A 12,485-nucleotide genomic window follows, 5' to 3' on the forward strand; every position below is an offset into this window, starting at 1 on the left:
CGCTGCTGCATCTTCTACCTCCCACTGACCATGCCTCCATCTCTCCATGGCTTGCCCAGTACCCAGCATGCAGTTTGCCAAGGATTCGCTCCTAGTGAAGGAGAAGGAGGGAATTCTGCACATTCCCATTATCCGGAGTGGTGACCTGAGCTATGAGTCGTCAGTGAGGTGTTACACTCGGAGCCATTCAGCTCAGGTCATGGAGGACTTTGAGGAGAGAAAAAATGCAGATTCTTCGCGGATTACATTTCTTAAAGGGGATAAGGTAAGGGGACCCTTGCTGACTCAAAGATGAAATTCACTTCTTCCTTATAACCCTGACTTGTCCATAGTGAAGTAAATTAGATATACTTTAGTTTTTCTTGGAATTCTTTGCTAACTGATATAGTTGCAAATAATTTGACTGTCATCTTTGTCTTCTGTTTATAACCAAACACATTCATCATTGGTTGAGCTGGGAATTTTGGATGATCTATAACATTTGGGGACCTAGCAAAATCAAATGTGTCAGACGTCTTAGTCTGAAACTGTAAGAGTGAAATCATTTCCCTGATATTACTCAGAGGGGACGAGAGAGTTCTCCGATAACTTGGCCCTTGTCCCAGGGCAATCAATGGAGCAATGTATATCCCAACCTGCAACCTCAGTGTATTGCAGAGGTGGGACTGAATGAGAATCACACTTTTCCATTTTCAAGTCTCAGTTTCAGTGATTGAGTCACTCATACCCCTTGGTTGCAGGCATGCCATCCGCACTGGTCCATGCAAGGCCCTTCCCAGGGGTCTTCTGATTTATTTCTTTTCTCACATTCTCTGACTCACTCCTTTCCTCACCTAGTGTGTTTGATCTATAGCTCCTGTTTGTTTTTCTTTTAAAATGCTTTTTGTTTTGCCTACATGAATTATTAATAAAATACTATTCTTTCTTTGTTCATCTTTACTGTTTTTACAGCATTGTGTTTTAAGATCTGTCTGTGTCAGGTATATCTAATCTGTTGCTTCTGCCTATCCCATAATATTTCATGGAAGGTACCTTCTGTATTTTCCTCAGAAACTCTCAGGAGTAGACAGTAAAGAGCTTCCATGATCACACCATGTAACCTCCTAGCCCCCATCACTACAAGTGATATTTCCAAGACCTGAGAGAGGATTTCTTTGGAAATTTGGTTTCTATGACTGTGTTAAAATTCTGAGCAGAAACAACTTGGGGAGGAAAGAGTTTATTTCATCTTACACCATCACTGAGGGAAGCCAGGGCAGGAACTCAAGGCAGGAACCTGGAGCAGAGACCATGGAGGAATGATGCTTACTAGCTTGCTTTGTCTGGTTGGTTCAGTTACCCTCTTTGTACAGTACAGGCCCACACGCCCAGGGATGGTACCACCGCAGTGGGCTGGACCACCCTACATCAATTACCAATTAAGAAAATGCCTCACAGATGTAGCCACAGGCCAATCCAGTGGAGGAAATTCCTCAGTTGAGGTTCCCTTTTCCCAGGTGTCTCCAGTTTGTGTCGAGCTGACAAAAACTAACCAGCATAATATATCTCCAGGGGCAAAGCTGCTAGGCCTTCTATAGAACATGCATACACTGATTTGGGGGGAAAAAAAGACTGCCAGAGAACTTTCTAGACTATTACTAGAAATATATGAAAATTGCTATCCATCTACAGTCTCTCCTATAGTCAGCACTGCCTATTCTTCAAGTTTCTGCTAGTATAATATAAAGCTAAGTGACATTTTGATTGGTATTTCTCTGCCTTTTCATATGACTAATCTCTTACTGGGTTTCCAATAAACTTATAAGATTATTTTTGTCCCTTAGACCTTTTTTATTTCATTGTTATATTTTCTTACTGATTTTTACTTCATATAAATACTATTAATTCCTTACGAGTTTTAGATATCTTAAATATTGTAAATATCTGTCTCTTTCTGTCCCTTATCTCTTTACTTTAGCCATGGTATTCTTAACTGAACAGAAGGCTTCAATTTTGACATAACCAAATGCATCAAAATACTATCTTCTGATTAATCCTTCTGACCCTGAACATAAGAAAATCTTACTGATTATGGATCACTCCAGACTTATCCTCTCTTCACTTTTACTACAACATGTAAACAAAATGAAGTGATAGCTTTCTTTTGGGGGAATTTCATGAGTCTTGTACATTTGTGTACAAGACTCATAAGGCCAGTCCTAACTGGGCACAGTGGTGCACGCCTTTATTCCCAGCACTCAGGAGGCAGAGGCTGGTGGATCTCTGTGAGATTGAAGCCAGCCTGGTCCATGTAGCAAGTTTCAGGATAGCTGAGTCTGTAGGGAGACCTTGTCTCAAAAATAAGCAAACAAACAAAACCCAAACAAAACAAAAAAAAAAAACAAATTAGGGCCAATCCTTAGTTCCTTAATTGCATATTTTTTTTGAAATTTTACTTGTGTCGGGTTGAAACCTGTGTTTAAGGACAAGGAGAGAGAGGAGAGAGATAAATAATACCTAGGTAGTTTTAAAAAACCAGAGGGAATTATATTAGTCCAACAACCTAAGGACAAATTACACATACAATATTTCTACATGAATCTAAGTGTATAGCTAAAGGCTACATAACAAGAAACAGTGCCAGACAGGAGAAAACTTCCTTGGAGTGATTAGCCAGGGTGGTCCAAGAGACCCCCCAAATTACACAGACTATTGCCACAGCCCTTGATTGCCTCATAGAACTTGAAGGTAAGACCCTACTGCTGAAGACAGAACATACTTCAGACGTAGGATGTGGAGCAATGGACCTGGAACTGATCTGGAAGCCACTTCCCCTGAAGGCTAGCTCTCACAGCTTTGGAGAGCACTATGAAGGTGCCAAGGGAAAACATCAATTGATGGTCTAACACCAACTTCAAGACCAAAAAACCACATCATGGCCAGTATAGCATATAACATTGTTGAGTAGTGGCACTTTTAGGGAGCACTCAACAGCTACCTAATTGGACTAAAAGCCCATTCAATGGGAAGAAACTCAAGTGTGGTACTATAAACATAACAAGTACACATGGCTGGAGCAGTCATAGATCTTAGAGAAAACTCCAACACTGTCACATCCCTAGACTATTGTAATTTCTTACTAGGCACAAAATATGTATCCTTATATTTACAGACAAATATCACAGTCACCACTCATTAAGGACACTTCTTTTGCACCAGATGGAGACTATTACCAAGTAACACACTGATCACACACAGACCTTGTCTATGAATTGCCCAGGCCTAAGTGACACATCTACAATGCAATCTCTACTCTTAAGGTTCACAGAACATAGAATAGGGATGAAGAGGACACTAATGAATCTCTCAATTCTCATTAATGAAGCTCCTCATGCAACAGAGGGCCAGGAACACAAAAGGTCACAAATGGCCAAAGTGTAGAGATCAAGAGTCTACAGAATGCTAGTTTATGGACAGGACTCCTATATTAAATTTCACCCACACAGAGCTCAGGGAGCATTTCGGAAGAGGGGGCAGAAAGATTGTAAGAGCCAGGAGGAGGTGCATGACCATATGGAAATAGAGTCCTACCAGCTTCTGGGACCCTGCTCATATGAATCTACAGCAATGGTATCAACATACACAAGTCCCATGCAAAATTAAGCAGACAAAAACTCAGCATAGAAATGGGGAAATGGACGGTAGACCCAAATCTTAGCTGAAGAAATATTGGCAACTGATTACTGTTAGGTGAGAAAGAATTGATCTTCCTAAAGCGAAGGACTCTAGATAATCTGCATAGGCCTCAGTAGATGAATTTGTACTGAGGAACATCTGGGGACACTAACTTAACACAATAGGCCTTAACACAAATGACAGAATGTATGAATTCCAGTGTGGGGGCTATGGGAGGGTGCCAGTGGGCATGGGGATATAAAGATGATTAAGATTGATTGAGATGTTCAGTATGAAATACACAAAATTCAACAGAAACAATTTTTTTTTAAAAAGAACACATGAAAACATTGCAGATACAATCTTCAACTTTGAGTATATAGGTCTGTGTTCGTTTTAAGCTTAAAAACATTCACTGTCTACTCAAGAGATAGTTTTTAATTTAATAAAAGATAAACTATACGTTATCCACACAATAATCTTTTTAAACTAATATGAATCCTTTCTGAAATCGTTATATAGTTATTCCGTTTTTGCAAAGGAAAAGGAATGTATTCAGCTATCCAGGAAGAAGAGCAGTGGCTAACCTCCATCACTAGAAGTCTGCCTGTTGTCATGCATGAATGTGTTTATTAGCCTGGATAACATTTGGAAAAGTACCCAATTATTCTGTGGGTGTTTTTTAGTAGGTCGTTTGTGTTTTGTTTTGTTTTTTTTCAAAACTCAACACCAGTAATCCAAAAGTTCCCTGGAATGTTCTTATAATCATGTCTTGTCATTGGGGTAGAGTCATACTCAGGAATAAACTGCTAAAATTAAAAACTCTATTTTAGGAGCTGGAGAGATGGCTCAGTGGTTAAGAGCACTGGCTGCTTTTGCAAAGAACACGGGTTTGATTCCCAGCACCCACAGGGTGACTAACAATCATCCGTAACTGCAGTTCCAGGAGCTCTGATGCCCTCATCTGACCTCCATGGCCATTGCATTATGCCTTAACATACACGCAGGCAATGTACTCATGCATATAAAAGAAAGATAACTAAAATTAAAAATTCTTTTTATGAATGAAACTGAATACTTTTGAGTTAATTATTTGATGCCACAAAGGAGAGAATCATGTAGGAAAAACACCCATTATTAGTTCCTGGATACAGGTTGAATTTGTCTTGTCTGTTGATTGTAGGTGAAGAACTGCACTGTCTACATCCACGATGACTCCATGTTTGAGCCTGAGGAGCAGTTCAGGGTCTACCTTGGCCATCCTCTTGGAAACCACTGGAGTGGGGCCAGAGTTGGGAAAAATAGCATGGCCACTGTCACCATATCCAATGATGAAGATGGTAACAGAAGAAACTGCCTTTAGTTTCTTTTAGGTTGATAGGACACGAACTCTGGTTTACCAGTAATATAATGACTAATGTTTTGAAAGGGAAAGTGCTATAAAAGGGCCCACTTGAAACAACCTCTGAATATTTATATAAAATGTTTGCAACAAATCACCTTCTTCAGCACTCCAATATGTTCACAGGAATCCTTAGTCTCATTATTCCCTAGGTTGCCAACGATAAGGAACAAATATGGCTCAGAGCTATATTTGGCAGAAATGCTGAGGCAGAGAATAAAAGAGGTATATGTCACAATGGGTCCAGAGGAGAACTGAAAATACAGTCAGAATCAGTTGAGTCCAAAGAACTAACTCAAAACACTCCTGCTTCCCTAGAAAAGTTGACTTTCTCAGGTGTCTTCTAATTGACATACTGACAAAACAAACAAAAACCTTAAATTCTAATGTCAGGGAACCTACAAATTGACCCAAGCACCCAAAGAAACAAAACCTGTTTTAAACTGAAACATTGTTGTTTTATTAAAATAGATATTTTAATAGGTATATATATATGAGTACAAACTCTGCTTTTTATTGTTTATTGTACTTGCTAATCATATTATATTGCCTTATTTAATTTAATCCTAGAAATAATCCTTGAAATGGATGAAAGTATCCTCCTAGGTAAAGAAATGGAACCTCAGCAAAGTACATAATTTGCAACCTCAGCAAAGTACATAATTTGCACTCTTAGTTACAGAGTCATAAACAGTAACACTGGATGGAAACTTGTTTCATCAGCGTCTAGAATCTGCACTGTTAACTACCATGAGAGTCACTAAGGTTCCTGGGGTTCCTAGTTAAGTCAGGAACTAACTAACATGATGTACAGCAAGAAAATCTGGCCTAGGGGCTGGAGAGATAGCTTCATGGGTAAACTACTTGATCCTCAAGCATGAAGCCCTGAGTTTAACACCTATCACCTAGATAAGAAGTTAGGTGTGGTAGTGTGTGCTTGTAATCCCAATGCTGAAACGGGAGCTCCCTGGACTGGAGCTCACTGGCCAGGCAGCCTAGCCCAATCAACAAGTCCCAAGTCCCAGTGAGAGACCCTGTCTCAAAAACAGAGTGGATGCCTCTAGAGGAATGACACCTATGGTTGACCTCTGACCTCCACACGCACACCTGCATGAACACACACACACACACACACACACACACACACACACAGGAGTCTTGAAGTTGAATTAACCTTTTATGCAGGCTTAGATTCAAACTCCAAAGTGAATCTTTCTCAGTCACAAAGAAAACCCATGATTAAGATTCTACAAGACAGGTGGGGCATGGTAGTGCACACCTTTGATCCCAGCACTTGGGAGGCACAAGCAGGCAGATCTCTGTGAGATTGAGGCCAGTCTGGTCCCCATAGGGAGTCCAGGCCAGCTGAGGCTACAGTGAGACCCTATCTCAAAAAGACAAAAAAATTCAACGAGACTGGGGCTGGAGCGATGACTGTAATTTAAGAGCTCTTGCTGCTCTTGCAGAGGATTGGGGTTCAGTTCCCAGCACCCATGTTGGGCATCTTATAGCCCTCTATAATTCCACTTTCAGAGCATATACTGCCCTTTTCTGGCCTCCACAAGCACCTGCTCACACATGCACATAAATAGAAATAAATCTTTAAAAGAAAAAAGATTCAATAAGGTAATAAATCGCCCTATTCAGCAACCTTCTGATATTTTAAAACACTTCACGCTAAAAACTATAAAGTCTCAAATGAGTCTTATCTTCCACAGTTAGACAGAAAAACAAAAATGAGAAATTTCTGCAATATTCTATAATATGCTGAAATGATATAAAATTAGTAGTTGCTCTCAATTTCCACATCATTTTATCTCACTGTCTACCACCACACTATCCTTCCTTTCCTCATGAAAATTAATAGAAAAGAAAGCACGATTTGAATTTTGGAAGTAAAAACCAACATAATTATTATTAATCATTTTCTAACAATGAAAGTACCTCAAACCAGATTGTGTCAAGAAATCTTGTGTTCTGGCACTAGAAAGATGGCTCAGTGGTTAAGAGGCTGCTCTTACAGAGGACATGGGTTCAATTCCCAGTACCCAGGAACCACATTAAGCCTAACAACCGTCCATAACACCATGTCCAAGGGGAATCCAATATCCTCTTCTGACCTCCTCAGGCATTGTACAACACAGGTGTACTTATACACATGTAGGCAATACACTCACACACACAATAAAAATAAATAAAATACTTTAAAAAAAAATCTTGTGTTCCTAGACTAACTATACTGATTGAGATAAATGTGAGAAGTTAGGAAATGCTAATGTAGGGAAGGTAAAAGCACTGAGATATCTAAAAGACCACAAGTAAAAGGTGGACTTGGTAAATTTAATATATAAATGAGATAAATTGTAAACCTTAGAAATTCGTGGCTTAGAAATTAAAAGTTTATTCATATAAGCAGTCAGTAGGTATTTATCAAGTACCTACTATGTCTCAATCCCTTGATAAATTATGCAAATTTAAAACCCAAGGGAAACTCAGGCCATATATTTCAAAGTCTTTCAACATATCTTTCCATTGTTTTTTTAAATAGGAAATATGTAAGAAATAACTCCTAAAGGACCACCGATCAATTCCTTTGTGCAAAGAATTGCTCAGGTGTAAATACAGATTGAACTTTGTGACTGACAGCCATTTGTCCTTGGGGTCGCAACAAATGAGAACAGTTCTCTCTTGCTGTATTTTCTTTGAGACTGATCCTTCATGCTAGTCTAAGTTGCTCTGTTTTCCTTAGCCCCTACCATTGAGTTTGAAGAAACTGCATACCAAGTCCGGGAACCTGCAGGACCAGACACTATTGCAATTCTGAGCATCAAGGTCATACGCAGAGGTGATCAGAACAGGACCTCAGAGATCCGCTGCAGCACCCGGGACGGGTCTGCTCAGTCTGGTGTGGATTATTACCCCAAGAGCCGAGTCTTGAAATTCAATCCTGGTAATTGAATGCCAAGTCCAGTCTGTTGGTTTTCTTTTTAAGTTTTTTATTAGCATATATTAATTATACATCGCAATGGGTTCCATTATGACATTTTCTTACCTGTGCATAGTGCATTTGGTCATACACACCCCAGTTGCCCTCTCTTGTCCCGCTCCTCCTCTCGCAGATCCCCTTCCTCTTCTCAACTAGTCCAATTCTTTTTTCTTAATGGAAAGGTAACTCTCTTGTATTTGAAGGAAGGATTATGAAGAGAAACAAAGAAAGAAACTAATGGTTCAAATAAATTATATACTAAATATACATTTGAGATTGCAGGTTAGCATTTTAAGTAATAAAAAATAAGTGCCTATCTACATTTTGTTTTCTTTGAAAGGATTTTTGTTAGCTTTTGGTTTGAGTAATAGCAACACTTGTTACTGTTACACTGTTCTGGGTCCTTTAAGGGTTACCAGAATCTGAAAGACACAATCCCTATGTGCAAATGGTTTCACATCTACTAGGGAATAAGAACCTCTTAAAAGGTTTCCAAAATGTTTTGTCTCAAAGACAAAAATGAAGACGAGTTAAGGAAGAGGAAAAGACAAGAATCAAGCCACAGCCAACTATCTGATGCATTAATTTGATGGAGGAACATGCCAGCCAAATAGCCATTTGAATTGTATGCTACGTTTCTCTCACAGAACTTTCTGGGAGAAAAATTAAGTGAACCAGCTAATGTAAATCCTGGCATCACCTGTGATGATATGAATCAGGGGCCACTGTGTAGGACCTTTCAGAACTGTGTTGGCAGATGGATGGAGTGACTCAGAGACTCAGGATAAGGGTCCATATATACGTCTGTCACCTCACTAGGGGTTTACAGAGCTTTAAGCTGTATCCCATGTGTGTCTAGTTAATATTTTCTGGAAAGAACCACAGCAATTTCTCCTTCAGGTATCCTCACTCTTTTCTGCGTAAGATTCTGGGGAAAAGATCAGTCTAGAAGCAATGCAGACCACGTGTCAGAAGGAGAGGAGTAAATGTCCTTTACTTACTGCCGTGGATTTTACAAGAGATGAAGTGGATTCCTAACACCACCACCCTCCACTTCCAGCATCTAGACCTCAGTGATACGGTTTTTACGGAGATCAGCCTGGTAGGATCTCTCTGAGCCATTCCTTCTTAGGAGATGGTTTTGAAGGGCATCTGTGTGCAAGCTCTCGCTGCCACACGAGCTCATACATAAGTGTAAAAGAGAAAGAAAAATTAAGTGAAAAGAAAAAGTATAACCAGGATGAAGTGTACTTTGGATCATAGATTTTTATTACTGCCAGCCAGTGTCAGGCAGGGGCCATTACTCCTCAGATGGTGTTGAATAGTAAATCTGCAATGCTAAGCCTCTGCCATGGGTAGAATTTGGTCTGTAAAACAGATCCCTCACTTGAGATGGGGCTGCAGCGATTAGCTGTCACTGCATTTATGAGAAGCCCCTGAAAGAAAAGGACATATTTCAGCCTGATGTCTCAGCACTGCCAACTCCCACTGTCCTGACGACATCTCCTAACAAGATCTTTGCTCTCTTTTCCTTCTGTCCTTGGTGAAGGGGTGGATCACATCTTTTTTAAAGTCGAGATCCTGTCCAATGAAGATCGAGAATGGCATGAGTCCTTTTCTCTAGTCCTTGGCCCAGATGACCCAGTGGAAGCTGTTCTTGGGGATGTGACCACTGCCACTGTGACAATTCTAGACCAAGAGGCAGCAGGAAGCCTCATATTGCCAGCACCGCCAATTGTGAGTTACTTGAGCCAAAGAATCACTGCTTCTGTGTTTCAGGGAACATAGAGGGGACCTGAGAGAAGGCGGGTCCCAAGTGTGCCGCTTTGTTCTTGCTTTTCAACCAAGAGAAACCTCCCACTCTCCCCCTCCAGAGGACATCTGGCCATGTCTGAAGACATTTCTGCTTGGCACATCTGTCTCACATGAGCATCTAGTGGGTAGAATCCAGGGATGCTGCTGACCACCCTTCAGTGTAGAGGACAGCTGCTAACAACAAAAACAGTTATTTGGCACAAATGACAATAGTGACAAGGGTGTCAAAGCACAGTTCTGACAAGACCAAGGTGTTGATATCATGACCCAACCATGACAGAAAGTACAATTCAGCTGATCTTCTCATTGCTTTGGTGGGAAGAGTAAGAAAGTAACACACTTAGCACACAGATAATTAAGAATATGCAGATATGGTTCCATGTTTCCCAGTTTGGGATGAGCAGAATAAATGTAATAACCTTACCACTAAGAGGAAAATACCCAGAGGTTGCCAGTAGATATTTAATCTCTAAGAGTCAAGGATTCAAACCAATCTTCTAACCTCCCCTTAACTAGTCCCTTACATTTTAGACGAGATTATTTTAAAACTTATCTCTTATTTGGATATAAAAGAAATGCATGAGCCTTATTTATTTTTGTTTTGCCAAATGTGCCCCCTATGTACCATTAATAATTTAATAAAACTTTAAATTAGCACCTGCCATTAGTGGTATAACTGTATTCAGTATGTAGAAAAAGAATATTTTTCACATAAGGCTCTGGTTTGGGAATGCAGTTAATAGGATAATAGAGCTTCTAGGAGGGATTTCTTCCACCACTAAGCTTCTCTTTAACCTTTGCCTGGCAGAGAACTACAAAACTTTATGCTGTAGTTTACAGGACACCTCTAAGTAGAGAGGTCCGGAGGGTTTCTGAGAAAGACAGCTGTAGCTCTCTGATCTTCATGATACTCAACCAGGCCTAAAACTTTGCTGTTGTTTTATAGGTTGTCACCCTAGCTGATTATGACCACGTGGAAGAGGTTACCAAGGAAGGAGTCAAGAAAGCTCCATCACCTGGCTACCCGCTGGTCTGTGTCACTCCCTGTGACCCCCACTTCCCCAGGTATACTGTCATGAAGGAACGCTGCAGCGAGGCTGGCATCAACCAGACATCTGTGCAGTTCAGCTGGGAAGTGGCCACCCCCACTGATGGCAATGGAGCTCGGTCTCCCTTTGAGACCATCACTGATAACACACCGTTCACCAGCATCAACCATATGGTAAGTTGGGGACTGAACCTGGTCAGGAGGGAGGGAGCTGGTGTTCTTCAGATTCCTTGAGGTCCATGCATAGCATAAACAGGTATACACATATTTTATTCTTCAGTGTTAGGAAAGCTTATATGGTGTATTACCTGAACCAAGCCAGTCATCTACAGACCTGTTTACAAATCCTGATTCTGCCACATTTTAACCACATGATGTGAAGGAGTTATTTGATCTCTCTCAGTCTCCTGATCCATAAACTATTTATTTCACTCAGCCACTTAATAACTGACCAATGTGATCATAAATGATAAAGCAAGTCCAAGATTCCAGGTACATACCATTAAGTGATTACCATTAAGGAGTTCTTTGTTACATATCATTCACATTTGGATATCTCAAAATAGCCAGCTGATGGGTGGCACATAGTAGGGAGAAATTTTTAAACAGAAGGTTACCCTGCTTACTCAGCGGACTACACTTTGGGAGGCCATGAGAAGAAACTCTTGGGGCAGTGCTTTTATCAAAGAACTTCTAGCTCAGAGAGCAGCGACTAGTGATGTTTTCCCAAACTTAGGAACAAATGCCCTCCAGCAGTTCTGTGCATGTCCCAGGGATGTTGGTTTTCTTCCAGAAGAGACAGGAAGGCGGGTGAGACTCAGGCTCAACATAGAATCTAGCACATTGTAAGAATTCAGTGAGTTTTGACTGAAATTAGTTTACTGACTAGTTTTGGAAAGCAGAGATTCCTCTCGGACTGACTTCCTTGAGATTTTCCTCTTCAACTCAGATCGTTCTCACTGGATTGTTAAAGAAAAACTATCAGAGCTGAGAAGAGTCCAGTAGAACGGGGTCACTCACAGCCATTGTCTTTGGCACATCTAATTAACAGAGGCCAGAGAATCCACTCTTTAAATATAACATGGCTCAAATTTAAGTCATCTTCTATATTATTAAATTTAAGGGCTTGAGAGATGGCTTGGTAGGTAAAGAAAGCATTTGCTGTGCAAGAGTGAGGTTCTGAGTTCAAATCTCTGAAACTCACATAAAACTGGGCATGGTAACGTATCTATGACCCAGTGCTCTTATGCTGTGGGTGGAAACCTGAGAATGCCTGGGAGCTAGCTAGCCTGGAGCATGCAGCACAGCAACAAGCAACAAAGAGACCTTGCCTTAAACAGTTTCCAAGGTGAGGGCTGAGCCCAAGATTGTCCTCTGACCTCCACACTATGTACACACACACACACACACACACACACACACACACACCATCATACACACCAAAAAAAATTTTAAAAGCCAGACTTAGTAGCTTATCATATCCTAAGTGTCTAATTCTGTGCTCAACAGAACTGTATATTTGAGCCAAAAATATACTTTTTTTTAATAGGTATCAAATTTATGGCTCTGTGACAATAAGC

The 12,485-nt window shown here is 40.5% G+C and overlaps 1 protein-coding gene across 1 annotated transcript in view; it reads left to right on the forward strand.

Annotated features, from left to right (window-relative positions):
- Window positions 1–12,485, forward strand: part of Fras1 (Fraser extracellular matrix complex subunit 1) — a 442,676-nt gene that overhangs the window by 403,920 nt on the left and 26,271 nt on the right. The window contains exons 59-63 of the mRNA XM_008843691.3: window positions 60–265; window positions 4,838–4,994; window positions 7,806–8,006; window positions 9,592–9,779; window positions 10,804–11,079. Coding sequence (XP_008841913.1) covers window positions 60–265; window positions 4,838–4,994; window positions 7,806–8,006; window positions 9,592–9,779; window positions 10,804–11,079 — 1,028 coding nt within the window. The remainder of the gene's footprint in view (window positions 1–59; window positions 266–4,837; window positions 4,995–7,805; window positions 8,007–9,591; window positions 9,780–10,803; window positions 11,080–12,485) is intronic.

The sequence above is a fragment of the Nannospalax galili genome, unplaced genomic scaffold (assembly GCF_000622305.1).
Source record: "Nannospalax galili isolate Female #2095 unplaced genomic scaffold, S.galili_v1.0 scaffold440, whole genome shotgun sequence".
NCBI classification, from domain to species: Eukaryota; Metazoa; Chordata; class Mammalia; order Rodentia; family Spalacidae; genus Nannospalax; species Nannospalax galili.